Below are 21,232 nucleotides of genomic sequence, written 5' to 3' on the forward strand. Positions count from 1 at the left end.
GAATCACCTGACCCATCTGTCCGAAACGCCAAGGCCCAAGTTCGCACCGGACGCAAGTGGGATGCTGCAAAGGCTGTCGATCAGGCCATCACCCGCCTGAAACACCTGGAAGTCGTTGGGTTGCAGCAGCAAGGCAAGGCTGGCTTCGGTTGGGGACCAACACCCAAGATGTGGTCCAAAGCATCAAGGAAGGAAAGGAAAGACCTTGTGATCTCTGAAGTCGTCAAGATTGAGGAGGAGAGCTACAAAATCAAAGCCGTCAGCCAGCAGCAACAAGGGAAGTGGATGACGTGGGAGGCTGTCGTTGACAGAACCATCACATGGGCCGATATGTGGAGGATGCCCCAGGCAAGGCTAAGCTTCATGATTAGGGCCACGTACGACACTCTTCCCAGTCCTCGGAACCTGCACCTGTGGTTCAACACAGAGGAGATATGCCAACTCTGCAGCTCCAGCAACCCAAGTCTGCAGCATATCCTCTCTGGGTGCAAGGTGGCGCTGACGCAAGGCCGGTACAGATGGCGCCACGACAGAGTGCTACGCAAGTTAGCCGAAATCCTGGAGACACGCAGGCTGGAAGCTAATGCCAGCCCACAAACATCACAGCGGCGGATCCAGTTCATCCGGCAAGGGAGCGGAAGCCGTAGCACCTGCACAAAGCAGCGGTCCCTTCTTTCCCCCGGAGGCGGATGGAGCATGAGAGCTGACCTTGATCAGCAGCTGAAGTTCCCCCAGGACATAACATCTACCACCCTCCGGCCTGACATTGTCCTCTGGTCTGTCCCCACGAGGACAGTCATCATGGCAGAGTTGACGGTCCCTTGGGAAGACGGGATGGATACCGCCTTCGAGAGAAAGAAGGAGAGATACACCGACCTGGCAGACGCTTGTTCTCAAGCAGGGTGGAAGGCAGCCGTTTTCCCAGTAGAAATCGGGTGCCGAGGCTTTGCCGGAACCTCCACCCAGCGGCTCATGGTGTCCCTTGGAGTGACGGGATCCAAATTGAGGAAGGCGCTCAAGGACCTGGCGGAGGAGGCAGAACAGGGCAGCTTCTGGCTCTGGCTCCGCAGAAAAGATAGAGCATGGGGGAAGCAAGGAGCTTAGAACTCCCAAGGCAGCTTGGTATGCGGTCACTCTTGACTCAGGGAATGGACGCCCCTGCCATGCATAGTCCCTTGGGGCCCATTCCACATCCACAAGTACAATAGACATGGACAGAGAGTGGGAGAAGGATCCATAAGCCAGCTGCAGGGAGTGGCAGGGAGACGTCCCTGGCACTGCCCCACCACCCCGAGATGTTCCGGGATTAAAGGGGCGAAACATCAGTGAGGGGTGGCTCCCGGCTGACGACCCTGCAGCAGGCCCACTGGCACCGTCGGAGGTGCGACAGGCAGCAATGCCCAGCAGGAAAACCAACCTGTGCTTACATCTAGACAATCTGGCTTGCCAGTGACGACTGAGAATAGAGCAGTTGGCATCCAGGAAAGACTGGAGGGCTGCCAGGGAAGTCTGGCTGGCAGCAGGAAAGACTGCACCGGGGGTTGAGGGGGCTAGTTACCCTTTCCACACGTCCCCGTACCGACCACGGGGACTCCCCGAACTAACTACGAGCACTTTAAGGAAAAGACAACCCGGCGGTCCACCGAGAGGCGGGATGGAAGATGGACCAATCAGGACGGATGACATGGCAACGACCGGAACGGAAACGACTAAGGAACAAAGGATCCTGAGAGAATGCAGCTGTGGTTGGTCCAAGACAACTACCTACCAGGGCCTGCGGATCCATCAGGGGAGGATGAAGTGCGGCGGTGGCAGCCAGATGCAAACTTGCACTGCACAAGCAGGTCAGACAAGGAGGAGTCAGAGCCAGGTTGAGCACCACAGTGCTACTGATGCCGTCATTGCATCCGGCGAGAGTGATCAAGTTCACCCTTCCCAGCAGGATTCGCAGCAGCCGCAACCTATCCCACAAGAGGTGCATCAGATCCGAACACCAACCAGGGAGCCCTCCATTGGAAGTACGGAGAAGCCAGCCCGGAAACCAAGGATCAAATGGCCAAAAGCCGGAGACAAAGACGGATGGAGCAGCTTTGACGAGACCCTGCACACAATCCTCCAGGGCACCCTAAAGGGCAGCGCAACATCCAAGCTGAACATCTTCGGCCATATCATCTATGAGGAAGGCAGGGAAAGATTTGGAGAGATGCCTCAGAAAAATATCTCCCCAAGGGGGATGGGGAGACGCGAGAGAGAGATCCTGCAGCTGGTAAGGGAGCGACGTCTTCTGCGAAAGGCGTGGAGGAGAGCGGAGGAGGAGGAGAAGGATGGCCTCCAGAACCTATGGAGCCAAATCAGATGCAGACTAGTCCACCTGAGGCGAGCCGAACGGATCAGGAAACGCAGAAGCCGCAAGGAGAAAGCGAGGGCGAGCTTCTTCCGAGATCCTTTCAAGTACGCCCGAGGCCTGCTGGAGGAAAAGAAATCGGGAACGCTGCAGACTTCTGAGCAGGAGCTGGAAGAACATATCAAAGACCAGGTAAGTGACAGTCTAAAGGAGAGCCCTCTCGGACCACCAGGGCACATACCTCGCCCACCAGAACCCACCTCTCCATTTGACGTCTCTCCTCCCAAATGGTTTGAAGTCAAGCAAGTGGTAGAGCGAGCGAGAGCTGCTTCCGCACCGGGACCAAATGGCGTACCATATAGCGTCTATAAAAACTGCCCCAGGACCCTGAAGCTTTTGTGGAGACTAATGTGCACCGCCTGGAGAACCCTGTCCATCCCTCCAGTGTGGAGCAGAGCAGTCACTACCTTCATCCCGAAAGAGAAAGACTCCTGCAACATCACCCAATTCAGAGGCATAGCCCTATTGAATGTGGAAGGGAAGATCTTCTTTTCGGTGATGGCAAAGCGCATGACCAGCTACCTTCTGGCAAACAACTACATAGACACCAGTTGCCAGAAGGCAGGTGTCCCTGGCTTTCCTGGCTGCGTGGAGCACTCAGCTATGATCTGGGAACAGATACAGTCGGCAAGGCAGAACAAATCAGACCTGCATGTGGTCTGGCTAGACCTTGCTAATGCCTATGGGTCTGTTCCCCACCAACTTATCCACTTTGCGCTCGACTTCTTCCATATTCCATCACACATTCAGAGCCTAGTAGCAAGGTACTTTGACAACTTCCACATCTGCTACATAACCCAGGAGATCTCAACCGGCTGGTATCGTCTGGAGAAAGGGATAGCAATGGGTTGTTCCATCTCCCCTATCCTTTTCACCGCAGCATTTGAGATCATCTTGATCGGTGGAAGACAAATGGTCAGAGGCATCAGATCCAAGTCAGGCCAACGTCTCCCAGCCCTTCGGAGCTACATGGATGACGTTACCACACTCCTCCAGACAGCTGCGTGCACAGCCAGACTCCTGAAAAGGCTCGAAGAGCTGCTAACATGGGCCCGGATGAGGATAAAGCCAGCCAAGTCCCGCAGTCTCTCCATCAGAAAAGGCGTCCGGAACGACAACATCTCCTTCTCAGTTGATGGTGAAAATATCCCGCTGCTAGTGGACCAACCGGTACGGAGCCTCGGAAGGCTTTACACATCCGACCTATCTGACAAACACATGGCTGCCTCTGTTGGTTCCCAGCTCCTGGACGGCTTAGGCAAGATCGACCAGAGCCTTCTGCCAGGAAAATTCAAGGTCTGGTGCTATCAATTCACCCTGTACCAGCGCCTGATGTGGCCTCTCAAGCTCTGTGACATCAGCCTTTCCACTGCCCAGAAGCTGGACTCCAAAGCCAACAGTTACATCCGGAAGTGGCTGGGTCTTCCCCGATGCCTTTCCACCACAGCGCTATTTGGGAGAACTACATTGAAGCTCCCCCTGAAATCTATTAGCTTGGGCTACAGACAGGAGAAAGTGAGGCTTCTTTTCGAGCTCAGAGAATCACCTGACCCATCTGTCCGAAACGCCAAGGCCCAAGTTCGCACCGGACGCAAGTGGGATGCTGCAAAGGCTGTCGATCAGGCCATCACCCGCCTGAAACACCTGGAAGTCGTTGGGTTGCAGCAGCAAGGCAAGGCTGGCTTCGGTTGGGGACCAACACCCAAGATGTGGTCCAAAGCATCAAGGAAGGAAAGGAAAGACCTTGTGATCTCTGAAGTCGTCAAGATTGAGGAGGAGAGCTACAAAATCAAAGCCGTCAGCCAGCAGCAACAAGGGAAGTGGATGACGTGGGAGGCTGTCGTTGACAGAACCATCACATGGGCCGATATGTGGAGGATGCCCCAGGCAAGGCTAAGCTTCATGATTAGGGCCACGTACGACACTCTTCCCAGTCCTCGGAACCTGCACCTGTGGTTCAACACAGAGGAGATATGCCAACTCTGCAGCTCCAGCAACCCAAGTCTGCAGCATATCCTCTCTGGGTGCAAGGTGGCGCTGACGCAAGGCCGGTACAGATGGCGCCACGACAGAGTGCTACGCAAGTTAGCCGAAATCCTGGAGACACGCAGGCTGGAAGCTAATGCCAGCCCACAAACATCACAGCGGCGGATCCAGTTCATCCGGCAAGGGAGCGGAAGCCGTAGCACCTGCACAAAGCAGCGGTCCCTTCTTTCCCCCGGAGGCGGATGGAGCATGAGAGCTGACCTTGATCAGCAGCTGAAGTTCCCCCAGGACATAACATCTACCACCCTCCGGCCTGACATTGTCCTCTGGTCTGTCCCCACGAGGACAGTCATCATGGCAGAGTTGACGGTCCCTTGGGAAGACGGGATGGATACCGCCTTCGAGAGAAAGAAGGAGAGATACACCGACCTGGCAGACGCTTGTTCTCAAGCAGGGTGGAAGGCAGCCGTTTTCCCAGTAGAAATCGGGTGCCGAGGCTTTGCCGGAACCTCCACCCAGCGGCTCATGGTGTCCCTTGGAGTGACGGGATCCAAATTGAGGAAGGCGCTCAAGGACCTGGCGGAGGAGGCAGAACAGGGCAGCTTCTGGCTCTGGCTCCGCAGAAAAGATAGAGCATGGGGGAAGCAAGGAGCTTAGAACTCCCAAGGCAGCTTGGTATGCGGTCACTCTTGACTCAGGGAATGGACGCCCCTGCCATGCATAGTCCCTTGGGGCCCATTCCACATCCACAAGTACAATAGACATGGACAGAGAGTGGGAGAAGGATCCATAAGCCAGCTGCAGGGAGTGGCAGGGAGACGTCCCTGGCACTGCCCCACCACCCCGAGATGTTCCGGGATTAAAGGGGCGAAACATCAGTGAGGGGTGGCTCCCGGCTGACGACCCTGCAGCAGGCCCACTGGCACCGTCGGAGGTGCGACAGGCAGCAATGCCCAGCAGGAAAACCAACCTGTGCTTACATATAAGCAAAATGGCAGACATGCAAACAAATACAAACATACAGCATGTCTTGCTAGCTATGGAATTAACTCACTGACCTCCAGTTAAAGCCCCTTTGGCTCTCTAAGAAACACACAATATCTAAAAACAATCCCAGTTAGCCATGCAATGTTTGCAGTATGGCATGGGATCAAGAAATAGATAAACAGGGATGGACTATTTTGGAAATGTGTCCAGCCCAGAGAAATTTTAAAAAAGGCAATGCCACAAAACAGTATGCGGTACATCTAATTTAGTTGATCCATAGATGAATATAGCTCAGTTCAGGACTTGTTATACAAACACTGCTGTCCCAGGAGTAGGGGCAGCAATTTCGTAGTGCTGGTGGCCCAGGCCAGCTAACTGGCTGGAGAGGCTCAGGCTAACAGCAACTGGTAATGAATGTGATGATACTCCACTGTCACGCTCACAGAGCTTGACAATATATGCTGCAACACAGTGTTGCAGCAAGCACTGGTTGATATAGACAAAATCAAATACTACTCTATCTTTGGATGAACACCTTGATATCAATATTGTGCCAATATTGTAGGGGTGGCTGTTTCATAAGATATTTACATACAAGAGATTTTTGATAAGCAGTCATTAGTAATGTGGATATGATGACCAAGCACGTAGAGACAAATAACAAAACAACTACAAAAGTCTCTTAAGTTCAGAAAATGACATCCTTTTACTGTAATTTAGCCTTTAAAACCAGGAAAAATTAATGCCATATTATGATATCTAGAATCCCAGACAATATCCAGTCTCATATTACAATGTGGATATAATACAGGTATATCAACCAATCCAACTGCAGCAAATGAAACAATTTTTCACTGAATCATTGCTGACACTGAGTAGGACTCGTGTGGACTGGACTGATGTGTTATGAACATCAAAGTTTCAATGCACACATGTACTGTTGATCCTTAGAGACATTTATCTGTACAAGCAGCAGGATTAAGTGGTAAAACCAGCATGGACATTGTTATTATCTGGTGCATGGACCGTGAATGTTGTGTGTAATATCTAGGTCTCCTACCTACTATTACTAGGCTAGTCCAGTGAGGTTAGCTAGCTTACTGTGCCAAGAAAACAATGTTTTTCTGTCCTCTCCTGTCTCAGGTGTCCACTCTCACTCCGTCTCTGTTGTTGTCTGCTGCACCTACATGATACCATTGGTGTGAGGACTATGTTCCTTGTGCTCAGTGTGGTGGAAAACCTGCTGGAAAACTGCAGTCTTGTACAAAAAGAATGTTCCCAGTTCATTTTCACTCGTGCAGACTACCTCTCCCTTGGCTAAGTACAGTCATGCACCATGCTGACTTTCAAAAACCAACCACCTTTTTTTGGAAATCTTATAATACTCATGTAGAGGGTTGATAAATATTTGTGTTGTTGAACATCAGCACCACATGACAACACCAGAGCACTCTGAGGTTACCGTTCAGACACATATATTGATTAGAAAGATCATAAATGACGAGTAATGTAGAATACTTTCAAAACAAATTAAAAATTACTTGCTAATACACTATGCTTGTGTCATCATCCTTGATGATATCAAGCTTTGTTAAACACTAAGCATGTTGGTATCAACCAAGGATACTAAGGATAATAATCCACAACCATAAATCTTACTGATCTTACTGATAATTCACTAACGTATTCTAAATCAATGCGACTCCATCAGGAATCTGTTGAATAATGAAAGTTTTCAGTAGTAGGGTTTAAGATGGAATAAGATGAATAATGTCATACAAGAGAATATCAAAACTGTGACAATGACTTTTTAGTATTAGTAGTATTTTAGTGTCCAGCAATAACCAGTTTTTCATTTCTCTGTTCATAGCAAAAAAAGACACCAAAGGTGAGTTTAATCCAATCTGGTAAAGACAACTTTCAAATTGGCATAGTCCCAATTTACAAAGGCCTCATTCTTAACATTCTAATGATGTGCAAACCTATCTTACTAAACATGCCTAATATCTGGGACATGTGTACAGCAAGCAAAGTCCAGCAATCTGTCATAGTGCACTCAAAAAATGATATAAAAACTATTAAAACTCAAAATGTTGGAAGATGAAAGTTGGAAGTATGGACTGGAATGACTTTGGAAAAATATGTGTGCTCCTATTTCTGATATACGTTGACGTATGTCCCCACTGGTTCTTACTACTGTTGAGAAACACCAAGCAAACATCAGCAGATACATACATACATCAACAGAGATGGTCATATCGTTGTGTTGCTTCATGTCTCTTGCTAAAGTTTGCATACAAATACAATGCCATACAGCACGTCCTGCGCCTATGTGACAGGAAGTAACTCTCCAAACCAGGAAGGGGGACAAAAATGGTTATCAGCAACTTTAATCCAAAAAATATCATTATCACCCTCAGTAATCCATATCGAACCCTAAAATACAACACAGACTTTTGCAGACTTAGGCTTGTTTCATATAAAAAGTTAATGGTGAACAAGCCAAAAGATGTGGGGGGAAAAAATGACAGAATGAAGAGAACCTTTTTTCCCAGCCAAGAAACAGAAAATCATTTGGTTGTTCAGCAGGAGTTTCACACTTGGGCAGACAGCAGTGGCAGCTATAAATATCTCTATCTGGAGCTGGGATCTGTATGTGTGAGCAGAGCTGAGCTGCCGTCGGCAGGGTTGGGGATCTAAAAATAGCAGGCAGGCAGGCAGCCGACGCTGCCTCTGTCTCCACTGGATTTGATTAGCCCTGAAGAGGCTCTGTCCCTTTTATTCCCTTCTCTCTCTTTGTGGCAGCTTGCCTAGTCTGGAGGCCTGGCTCTTTCTCACTGCACACAGCCACCCGAGAGCCACTCTTTATCATTAAAAACTGCTTACATAGGATTTTTTTGGGGTGTATGCGTGTGTATATGTAGGGTTGGGGTGGATGGTGATGAATGTGTGAAGAAGAATCACTCAATTAATTGAGAGGCGTTAGCCCCCCTCCCTGCCCCTTAATTAGTATCTACTAAAACTGCTACTAAAAGTATCTTTTGTTCATCGTCTTTTGCCAACGCATAAAACTTTCTCAAAGATATGACTGCAACTGTTGTCTTATCTAAGACAAACAGAAGCAAACAGGCATAAAATTTGCTTACATTTTTCTTAGACAGACCAAAACAAAATTGTCCTCTGTTGACAGATTTTCAAAGAACAGTTATGACAGCTAATTAAGGTTATCAGCGCAGTGCCAAAAACCAATAATTTTAAGTAGGGATGTGTCTGATAATTAATCAGTAAATGAATGGAGTGGTGTGTTAGAAAATTGGAGAGATAATAATGGTGAGAGTGAAATCTATAATTAGAAATAATTGGGATCATTTCCAGCAAATGAAATTACAGTGGAATGAAACTATTCCTCAGTTTACTGGGGACACCCTGAAACCTCTTAAAGGACCTCAGGAAGTCCCTGAACCTCACTTTGAGAGCCACTCAGTTACTCTTACAAAATGGGCCTACTTTATTCTATATTTGGCTCGATTAAATATTCAAAATTAGTGAGATGCAGGCCATGCAGGATTTGTGCACTCCAGTGCTCCTGCTTCTGGCATTAAGACCACATAGCCTTGTCTCTCTCAGAGTCATTACTGCACCCGTCTATATACTAACAGCGACCTAAACATTGTAATAACAGCATTATAGAGAGCAAAGTAAAAATAGAATTGGTTGCAGTCCTTCAACAGTCCTGACATTTGGGGGTTTGAAGATGTGTGGGTGTGTCTGAGGGGCTTCACTCTTTCAGTATCACAGCTTTCCTTGAAAGGCCCCCGATGCCATCTGTCCAGCAGAGATAGGTTTACAGGAAAGCTAAGTGAATGGGCTAAGTGAATGAGTAGGACTGTACGCTGGCCAGCATTACAGTGAGTCATACGCAATCACAAAGGTGGGATTATCTCTTTTTCTCTCCAACTCCCAACCTGTCACTCAAGTCCCTCCTCACCTAAATCCCTCGCAGATGGAATTGGGGGTCTGTATCCTCATAAAACTCTCCTGCTGCTGCTGTTTGAGTCACACCAAGACAGGTACTCCACTGGGGATGTTCACAGCAATTCTCTGTGCTGTGTAAATGCAGTAAAGCCACAGTACTCACAGCAGAAACACACCTATGCACACAAAACACAAACAATCCAACCAAAAGAGGCCGTAAAAGGGTCCCTCGCTGAAGAAAGGCAGAGGTCGTGGTGATGGGGTGAGAAAGATAACTGACAATGTCAGAGAAACCAAGTCCAGCAAGTGCCTTCAGTCTCCTGTGGATGAGTCACTGAAAATGTGCAAATAATCAGCAAAACTGACACATTTGAAAAGGCAGACCTCCTTCACCTGTGGTGAAGCCATCCCCCTTGACAGCACAGCCATTTTTCAAGCCCACAGGCACCTGCAATTTGTTGGAAGGGAGGTGGGTGTTAAAAAAAAAAAAAAAAAAAAGAATAGGCACTAAGAGTGAACGATGAAAGGTCAATCAGATAAACACATTGACACCTGCACTGATTACAGATCAGTGGTGACTTATTGCACTCTACCTCCCTATAGTCTGCAATAACTGCCCTCTGAGTCAAAATAGGCATGTATAGCACATATAACACCCATTAGAACATACACACAAGGCGCACATACAAAATGTTCAAAAAAATCAACAAAATACCATATACACACTGATTCCTGCCTCTCATCCTAGATATAATACTAATCAAAGATAATCAACTTGCTACTTAATTCCTTTTGCGGTACAGAACTGCATCAATCCCTATAGCCATCAGAAAACTGAGATAAAACTGTCATTATCCAAGTCTGATGAGTTTCAGATTTGAGATTAAATCCAAACATAGATGTACTCTGTATGCTCTACGGTGGTCCTCTATTCTTTATTGCCAGTCTGTATGCCCAGGAGGCTTTCAATTTCCCATGCATTCATCCTTTTTACTGGCCAAAAAATCAGCTATTAGAAGCTAACAAATTCTCTCTCATTTTTTTCACACATACACACACACAAAGATATCGAGACCCACATGGTGCTGGCATTTCCGACATGCAGTATGCATATCCAATAAGTGTTCTAACACATGCAGAGCCACAGATGAAAAATGCAGTAATGAGCGAAATAGGAAAGTTCACTTGGCGTCTGAAATCGGCACTTCCGATTACAAGCCTAGTCAGGAAGATCAGCTTGGCCCAAAATTCTGCAAGAATGGAAGCAGTCTTAGGAACACAGCCAAGTAAACTGAAACAATATATTTTGCAGAAATATGAAAGGCTGTTTCTGTAAACTCAGGCCAACCACGTAGTACCAACAAAGTGAGGTGAACTGTCCTCTGCAGCACAATATTAGCAACGTCTAATAATTCATCAATCATAGGAGCAAATTATGATTCATATCTCTACTCATAACATCTAGCCTGTGTCAAGGCTGTTCTTTAATAAACGTACACTGAATAGCTGTTGATCTAATGGCCTGCAACAATGTTCAAAACAACACTAAACATAATGCCAAAATGCTGGACTCACTGCAGTATCTACAGTATATACTACAGTTGTCCATGGCTGCAATGTGCATCATTTTATGCACACTGGATCTAAATGTCTTCTGGATCTAAATGTCTTCCTGATGTCTGTTCAAAACACTTTCCAAAATTATTTTAATGCTCAGGTCACCATATTGTATCATATTATGAAAACTGTATGCATGCCACTATCTCTAAAATGTTTGCCAGGTAGTGAGGGTGTGAGTTACACACATGAAAACAATATAAATAATACTTTTGTATATATATATATATAGTATATTTACAATGGTATACAGGGTACTCTGTACAGGACAGAACTTTGTCGAGCACACAGAAAAGGATCATCCTGGTGTATATGATTTCACTGCTAGCTCTATGAAATTAAAGCAGAGAAAGCACAAATCCTTATAACCTGGTTTGTGGTGGACTTCTGACAAGAAAGGAATCCATATGTAATTGGCCCGCGCTGGGATTACTTTAGCCAAGGTTTCAACACTATAATCTGCTATGAAACTCGGAGCTGCCAGTCAAACTCCTAACAAGCACAACCACTGATTAAAATGCCCAGCTTGCCGTTCACTACGGCAGAAAGCAGTAGTACAGGGAATACAGAAAATGCATTCCTTCCTATATAGGTTCTGGATATCTACCAGGTTATGCAATACATCCAGAAGGGAGATGAGCACCATGTTAACAGCTGCTGAAAGTAAGTAGCGTGGAGGAAAATGCTGATGTTGGTAGCTGGTAGTGCAGAGTCTTACACTACATTTACATGTCACCATAACAAAGTGAGCAAGGTTCTGCCTCTCATTCATTTTCAACAGCAACAGACAACAATCCCACACATGGAATTCTGGGATTGGGAGTAAAGCAATATGGGCATTGAGAACATTTGAGGCTTTCTACTCATTTCCAAAAAGTCCAAAATGAACTTTAATGAAATGGAAAATGAATTTCCAGGCAGCAGCCAGTCTGACTGGGTAGTCTGGCGATCAAACAGAAAGAAAATGAAGCAAGAATCAGCAACTCAAATATATTCAGAATGCAATTATGATGGAGTGTTTTTATGTGAAAGAAGATGTTGTTTGAGGCAGGTCTGTCATGTTTGTTCATGTTTTTGCATGTGAATAAACACTGATTGGCCAATCAGAGAATTGAATGTGATGCAACAACCTTTTCACATATGACACATTGCAGGCTGTGCAGCCACATCATGAGAAATGATGGAGAAAATTATCATTATTGTGACTGCTCACCCGGAGTTATATGATACATCCCTGTATTCATACAGAAACATATCACAACATCTCCTCTAACGGATTTTTTTTTTTTTTTTGTACTTATTTGCGACCTGCCCACTGTCAACCAAATTCTGTCAAAGGAAGTAATGCCTTTCCTTAACATGTAAGCATATTGTTATGGTTACAGTAAGGCTTTGGTCTTTAAAACCACAAAGGATCTCAATCCATTGTTTACCGTTTACTATACAGTGCCAGTAGCCACTATCAGAAAAGTTGATTTAATGGAAGGATTTCACAACTATCATTTCAGGACAACTAGAACAATGAACATCAATGGTCTTTGGTTTACTGGAGTCCTGTTTTGTGAAGGTAAAATGACACACTGTTGTTGGGTGCAACATAAAAACAATGTAATAGGTGGTGCAACAAATCACTATGACATAAGGAATACTATCACTTTGAAATAAGTAATGAATAACAAGCCAAAAAATTGTACTGTATGAGTAGACACATTCTAATATATATCAAGTATGTTCGTTGAGCTAATTGTATCCCACTGATTGAAAATGTGAGCCCGAACAGCACAATCACCATGGTATCACTGCTTCTTCTTCTGCTGCTACAGATGAGTCACAGCGGGTAGATGCAGTGAACCTTCTCATTCAAACTCTCGGATATCTGCAACACAACTTGCTCCCCCACTGATCAGCTCCATCTTACAACAGTGCATTCTCATTCTGTCTTTTCCATCTCACCTCTTTTTTTTCTCCCGTCTCTCTCCCTGTAATTTAATTTCACTGCTTTGCTTTCTTTCCAGTTTCTCACAAAAACATGTATGCAGGGTCTTCTATTTTCTATGCTCGTGTTGTAGCACTGAGCTCCAATTCAAAGAGCAGGGCTCATCTGCAGCCAAGTGGGGACACTGGCCACATTAAGTGAGTGTTGCTACCACAGCCTGTAGTTTGGTGTTAAATAATGCTGTAGCATTGGCTCCATTTCTGCAAAGGCACAAGAACACACACACTCTCGCACTGGTAGGAAGAGAGTAGTTACATCAACCTGAGGGGTTAATTACTGTGTCCATCTGAGGCATCAAAATAAAAGAGTGGTGAAACTGCATCAGGATGGGAAAACATCTCTAAAACACCTCTAAAACTATGAGCTACAGTCCACGAAAAAAAATTTGCAGAGCTGGAAACAAAAAGAGGAAGCGCAGGAAAACAACACATTTGTTCAGGGTTGTAAAAATCAACAGGGCTGTGTCTTGTGTATTAAGTGATTTCAGAGATGTTATTTATTTATTTATTTATTTATTTATTTACCTTGATGTGGTTGTACTCTGCCTTGCCGGACTCACTGCTGACAGGCTTGGTCTCAGCCCGGGGTTTGAGGACTTGGCGCAGTGGACTGGAGATCGGCAAGCCTGTCACACTGATCCCATCTGAAATTGCAATAATAAGGCATCACCAGAGTCAGCACAGAGAAACATATAGAAAGACCACAGCTGCACAATGCTTAGCAGAGCATCAAAGACAATTGCCATTGGATAGTTGTCCACTACGAGTGGTAATCACTGGGTAACTCCAGATACAATACTTCTACAATATTTTACATACAATAATAATTGTATAATGATTCAGGCAACTCTGCAATATGCAATATATTGCGATATTTTTCAGTGGTTCAATCTGCACAGCAACTGCAACATGAACATGAGAGAACAGTTCCAGTCAAAATACCTGCAGGCAGGGAACAAACGCCCCACAGGAACTCCAATGTGCTATCTGTTAAAATTAAGCTGAAAACTCAAATACCCACACTTGGTGAATGTTGATGATATCTCACAATGTTACATTATTGGTCTAGTGTTTCACCCTTTGTTCCACTGTTAGACGTCATTTTGTGAGGCTCAGATCATTGCAGTAGTTAATTTGCAAGTTTTCTTCAATCAAATTCCATTGTACCAGTGTTGGAAATATCTTAACATGACATGATATTATCTGTGTATGGTTGGCCTGTTATTGACAGACATAAGAAAAGTAGCACTAACTCATGATGTCAAAGTGTGTGATGAAGTGCTTCAGGGTGGATTTTTCTAAACCCATAGCTTACCACCTATATTTGAAACCAACTACAACATCAGGTTAGCCTGTAACTGACACAAACAACAATGTTACAGCTACCTAATCACTACAGCTATCCAACAACAACACTTTGCCACAGGGTAAAAAAAAAATCACAGTGCAAACTTGCTTCTTGTTGTCATCATAGAGAAATGCATGGAGAAAAGGTGGGGTGGGGAGACTGAGGGCCCTATCTTGTGCCACCCGCTACCCGCTGCCACTACCCGCTACCCGCAAATTGCGGATTTAGGAACTTCCGCTATCCCTAAACGGTATCTTGCGCCACCCGCTACCCGCTATCCGTTATGCCGACTCCGTCATTTGCGCCTGGAGGTGTGTCCGTGGGCGTGTTTCATGCGCTATCCCTAAAATTGCTATCTTGCGCACACACTTTAGGGATAGCGGATAGCGGGTGGTCCTGACCACCTATCCTAACCTATCCGCTATCCGCTTGGGCTGTTACAAGAGCGCGTCCAGGCGGCTTCAATGCACGCCCCGACGGAGCCTCGCCACGCACACGGTCGGACTGATACCGGGACGCCGCCGGAATGGACTGAGTATATTACTCATATAGACTGTTTAGAGGAAAGACTGTTTTAATCGGACACTTACACCAGCACGTTTTATTGTTTTATCATAAGCCAGCAGCTGTGCTATATTTTTATTTTTAATATTTTATTTGCCCAATCTACCTTGTCAATAAATTAGTTTACACATAGTTCCACCTCTGCCTCTTGTGTGTGTGTGGTGTGACCCGGGGATTTAACTCAATCAGTACAACCTTGTGACACGTCCACTTGGACACATGTGGCTCCACCTCCCGAATTAACTCGCCTATGATATAATATATATAAAGCCAACTTGCTTTAGCCTCAGTAGAACCCCTGAGAAAATCCACCTCCCTCTCTCCATCGCGGGTTTAGGATTTAGGATTTAGGATAGCGCAGCCTGCCCTTAAAGGCAATGGCACCTGGCACACTGATTGGTTTAACTGGCGTAATGCCCAAAACACGCCTATGCATAATATAGCGGGTAGCGCAGGTGTTTTGCGGATAGCGGGAGGTGCACAAGATAGCAACTTTTACGGGGGAATGCCTCTTCCTCAATCCTAAATCCGCAAATAGCGGGTTTAGGGAGTCTGGCGCAAGATAGGGCCCTGAAAGTCTAAAATAGCCAGAAAGACAGAAATTTCAGCACCAGGCACTAATCATTAGCAGTCATTGTCACTGATCAACAACACTATCACTCCTGAGCTATAAGCTGGTCATTTAGTGTTTGGAGCAGGAAATCTCACTTATTCTCTCTTTAAGGTAAGTGATAGTACAATATTTGTGTACACAGTTTTAGGTTTGTATTTTTCATGATGAAACATCAGAGCTCATGTTGTTCTTGGTTGTTTATCTAAACACATGTAAGAAAAATAAATGAAGCATTTCTTTCAATTTAGACCCTGAGAGAAGCACAGCAGACACAGCATCAGCTGCATTATCAGCAGCTGCATTCGGCACCACCACAGGGGCTGCTTCTTTCAGCCCACTCAGACAATCCTCAAAAATGACGCCAGTGCCCACTCTCTGACGTCAGTAGAATTATATCTGTCTCTCCAAAAGGAAATTGCTGGGCTTTGGAGCAGCTCCAGCACTTGCACACACACACACACACACACACACACACACACACACCTCGGCAGATGCACGGATGCAATTAAACTCCCAAAAAAACAAAACAACAACATGAAACTGTTCATTCATATAAATAAAACAGCATGCATACACTCCTATCGCTTTGTCATCTATCAATATTGCCTTCCCTTGGTAGTGTTAATGCTCACTGGCTTTCATCTTGAAAATAAGTGTCACATCTCTTACACACAAGGGGCTCTATTCTCTGTCACATTTTTCAAAGTAATTTTACTTTGCTTTTAATTTTATTAATTGAGAGGGATGGGAAAAGCCTGACAGCCATAATGAATGCAAGGCTGAGGGACTAATGTCAGAGGATTAAACCGAAGTTGAAGGTTTTCTCCTCCACCAAGCTAGACTGTGAAAATCACGGTGCCCTAGCAGCTGTCATTTGCTAATGTTGATGATTAAACTGCAGCACAGACAGTTTTTCAGATAAGTTTGTAAAACATGTCAAAGCTCAGTGGATGGAAGAGCTGGCCAATATATTGTAGTTATGCCTGTGCAAAAAGTTGATTTGTTTCTGAAAACACAAACACGTAATGTATTAGTCATATTGTCATAATATTTACATGAGTTAGAAGTATCTCTATCTGGAGAGTCATAAGCAAAGATATGATGACAGTATTGGTAGTCTAATCATAATGGTGTATATGGTCTACAGTGAAATTAGCTTAAGTTTCATGAAAGTGAAATAGCAGAAGGCGCAAGGCTCATACCCTTCTTTATTCCCAGGACTCTGCACACTATTTTATTATCACACAGCTGTTTGGGTCCTCTCACAGCCACAGAGTCTATTTCTCTCAGTTGCTACAGGAAGACCAAGTTGCAGGATCAACAAGAGCTTCAGGTAACTGGGCTAATATGGAGGCAAATCCAGGTTATGCATCTTCATACTCCTGTCTGTACAGCAGGCTTTCCACACCGCAACCACATGCACATGGAATAGTTGTGTGAGCGCTAAGCTGTGTAACCTGCACCCAACCACATTTAATTCTCTAAACCGCAACCACCCATCTGTGGAGGATGAAGGGAAAATCCCAACTGATATCCACCCCTAACCCACAATGAAAGAAGATTTTGAAGACTTGCTCTCTCTCTGTACCTGCACAGGACTATTCACTGTGTAGGCTACCTACATTCTCCTCTATTTGTGGCTTACCATAGGCAATTCTAAAAATACTGTCTGGTTGGAAACTGGTTTAGAAAACTCATCTCGACTTTTATTCACTTTAACTCCAAGTCTGCGATAGAGCTGAATGATAGCTTAATCATAGCAATCAGTCATATAGAACGCTTCTCAATGACTGTTAGTACACATGTAATTTGAAAATCAGCAAGATGTGGAAGAGCCCATTCTGCAGCTATTGGCTGTGGCATAAATTTATTCAAACTGATGACTAAATAGTATGAGCCCAATATTTTCATATAGTGGCATAAACAGCAACTCCAAACACACTATAGAAGATGCAAACAATGAGAGGTAGGAAGATGGTAATACCGGTTGGTATCAGGCATTTCTAAAAGATCTGGCTAGTGCCACAATACCATTCTTCTCAGATGCTTTGAAAACGCCAAGGCTTTGATTATTTTTTTGTGTTTTATTTGTTTAAGAAGCTGTATATTGTGTATAAACCAACTACTGTTAATCTGGCTTTGCTGAACGGACAGAAAACTGTGGCTGGTGTCCAGTGCTGCATTTGTTACTTCAGCAAGAAATGAGTTTTGAATTTAATTGGTAACTGCATTCTTACTTACTCTTAAAAGTCAGGATAACTTAATTTCCTCTCCTGTTAATTTCAAAGAAATCAAAGAAAGATTACATCTCTGTCATTTGTCTCTCAGATAGGTCAGAGTGGGACAACAACAACTATTTATGAGGAAAATAAGTTGAGGGATTGAGAGAAAGTTTGGGATAATTCAGCTTCATAAATGATGGCTTCTGACACTGGAGTTCTGCATTTTGAATAAACGTGATTGGCCAACCACTGCACCACCAACAGGCCAATAAGTCCTTAAGCTCCAAGCAGCAATGCCAGGGAAACAAGCACCAATCATGTGGGAAGTAATGGTCACTGCTGACTTGTTTATTTTTTTGATTGTTGATATTAAAGTCGTCATGCATGCAGAATATTTTTCTCTGCATACCAAGTATAGCGTAATGGCTGTTAAAAAAAAAAAAAAAACAAGACAATCACTTTGAAAATGGTTTTATTCTATGTGTTGCTCTAAATGTGCCTATTCTATTTGTCCCTGGATATGATTTCCTGCAAGCAAAACAAGTGGAGGACTGCCTCATTCCCCTTCTTCTAATGGGAACAGTGACATAGACAAGTCCAGATGCTCTCCAGTCCCATGCTGCCCAGCTAAAAGGACTACATCAGTCTATTTAAATTACTGCAGTCATGGAGTCATCAGCATAACCAGGGATTCAAGAGGAACTAATTCACTCCACTATATTTTTACACTCTATTAGGCCTATCTGTATTCAGTTTTTTTTTTTTTTTATTAATATTTATTTATTTACTTACTTATTTATTTAGCAAAAATCTTTTGTTAGCTAGCTTAGACTAGTCATACTGTTATAAAAATCTCTGCAAGGATTTTTTTTTTTTTTTAATTGCCATAACCAGATTAGTCACTACATGTGCAAAGATTACTGAGACGGCAACACCAGGTAAGCAAGCACCCCAAGTTCTCAAATTCTGCTGGAACATCATTACTGTAACACTACTGCAGAACTCACAGCACAGATAACACTGCTCATTACTCACAAAATTAAAATAACTTCTGCAACATATTAGAATCAGGCATTACCACTCAACACTCACAGTGTCAGGGGAAAAAACAGAATAATATAAGCTAATTCATACTTTTTAAAGCATTTTCTCTCCATTTAGTGTCTACAAGCCAAATGCTACAGAGTAGGGAGACCCGAAAACCATACGGCCTACAGATGTAACCACAAATCAAGGCACACAGTCAACCTGCCAATTAACTGTGTGGAACTTGTCCTTAGCGGCAATCATAGTCTATGATCAGCTCAGCCCCTGTGGTGAGAACAATGTCTTTTTGCTGTTGCCTCATCCTCCATATCCTATTTTTGAATAAAGATTAGATATGCATCATGGCATGGACTGGGGGTGGCGGAGAGGGAGAGAACCAGACACACAGATAACGCTATCTTTATGGACTGCAGCCTCTATTACGGTGTGCAGCCTGTTTGCAAGAGGTACACATAAGTCTTCATGTCCTGTGGCAGAGAGAGTGTGTGAGTAACGGGTGGTGAGATTAACGATGGCATCACTCACAATCACCCCCCGCCCTCCTTCACATCAGCATCCGTCTAGCTCTCCGTCTACCTGCCTTGGGGCGAATCAGTTAAACTCAGCATATAAATCATTGCCTACCATGCTGATAGTACTTAAGCACAATGGTCCAGATTGTGAGTGACAAACTTGAAATCGCCACAACATTAATAGCAATGCGGGTCAATGAGGTACTATGGATAACTGCATCATCACCTAATCCATACAATTAGGTCCTCTTACCTGGAATGGCTACATTTATTACATATGGAAGATATAATATGCATTAAAAATTAAAAAGGCTTCTTCAATATCCCATTTAGGCAGAAGGACCATAGGGATAGGAAACACAAGTCAAACCAAATACTGCTTGACCAGAGGCCCATTTAACATGTGTTGTTTCATAAAGACAAGCTAATGTATTAATATATGATGGACAACCCAATTTCCCCTTGCTGTTGGCAAAACCACTCTGACACATAGCTTTGTATCAATTCTGGAAGTGTGACTTCAAATATGTCATTCTTCCAGTTCAAAATTGCAAAAACAAGACTTGTAAATTACAGTGGCGCTTTCAAAGCCACACTCTCTGACAGTGTTATTCTGAGCCGACATGCAACACTGAAACTGTAAGAGCGTCAGCAGAAAGAAACAGAAAGACGACAAGAGAGACAGAGTTAGAAAGAGAGAGAGAGAAATGGGGCTGGACTAAGAGGAGAATTTGTGAGGTAATGTTCAAGGAGGGATCTGAACCAATTATTACCATCATTATATGAAACCATTCTAGCAGGTCTGGACACTTCATTATAGGCAGAGGGAAATCATCTACAAACAGCTGCTTTGTTTTACTATCCATACTAAATGTCTGGTGCTGTGACTCTCAAGGCATTACAGAGCAGCCCTAAAATGGGGTCATTTATTCCCTGTGAACAACAGGCGCTCCATAAGCACAAAATGAAGCATGTCCATTAATCTGGCATCAGAGCTAGCATATTTACTTTCACTAATGAGTTTCTAAAGTATTTCACCAGCAATGTACTATTCGATGTTTAGTCCACATACTGCCATTACTTTCACACAGTAGCTGAGGTCAAAATGTTGACACCTTTCAGACAATTTCCAAATATATATGGCAGTAAACGTGGTCATCCAAAAGATTTGTTTGACTGACAAACAGCCTCCAGTGATGTTACATCTCTATCCTTGGATTCTCCATCAATTAAGTTTTAACTTCTGTAGGTGGCGCTCTTTTCTTTGCCTGTTCAGCCATGGTGGTTATCACTACACATGCTAAATACCCAGTTTTTAAACTTAATCCAAACAAAAGTGCTACCTCAACATAAGACATACCAGTTCCAGCAGTGCACCTGAGCATTTTTTCAGGAAAACATTTATCAGATACCGGTTGTTTACAACAGCAAATATAAAAGCACTCAGGAAATGTGGATGGGTTGAACCACCGATGTGTTATATCATTCAAACAACAGTAGTAAAATGTAAATGTATTTATATGAAAATGTCATGGATTATGACTTCAAAAAATAACCCTCTTAGATGCTGAGCCTGTGGATAGAAGTAAAAACATTAGTGAGGTAAAATAACCTCAAAAGACAAATACAACACTAGCGCCGCAGTCTATTCTCCGACTGATGTCACCTGAACACAAACCATTGCAGAAATGTAAGAGCGCATGTGGTGGACAAGGGTGGAAGGTGTGTGTGTGTGTGTGTGTGTGTGTGTGTGTGTGTGTGTGATGCATGTGGACCCAGATGACTAGGAGGCGGGCACAGCATTAATGCAGGCAGTACCACTGTCATTAGGTATGACGCTCACACCATCTAACACAATAAATACTGCTGTAAGTCAAGGCCCATTAGCCCTGAGTGATGACATCACTCCCATCAGACCATGAGTTATGCCACTGTGGTCTCAAGCTGGTCTCAAAGAGAGGG

At 44.3% G+C, this 21,232-nt stretch overlaps 1 protein-coding gene across 5 annotated transcripts in view; it reads right to left on the reverse strand.

Annotated features, from left to right (window-relative positions):
- trappc9 (trafficking protein particle complex subunit 9) overlaps positions 1 to 21,232 on the reverse strand; it is a 229,764-nt gene that overhangs the window by 128,231 nt on the left and 80,301 nt on the right. For all 5 annotated transcript variants that reach the window (XR_003928915.1, XR_003928914.1, XR_003928913.1 and 2 more), the window contains one exon: positions 13,490 to 13,608. Coding sequence is in view for 1 of the 5 variants with exons in the window: in XM_030063142.1 (XP_029919002.1) it covers positions 13,490 to 13,608 (119 nt within the window). In the remaining 4 variants the exon portion in view is untranslated. The remainder of the gene's footprint in view (positions 1 to 13,489; positions 13,609 to 21,232) is intronic.

Source organism: Myripristis murdjan, chromosome 11, assembly GCF_902150065.1.
Source record: "Myripristis murdjan chromosome 11, fMyrMur1.1, whole genome shotgun sequence".
Lineage (NCBI taxonomy): Eukaryota > Metazoa > Chordata > Actinopteri > Holocentriformes > Holocentridae > Myripristis > Myripristis murdjan.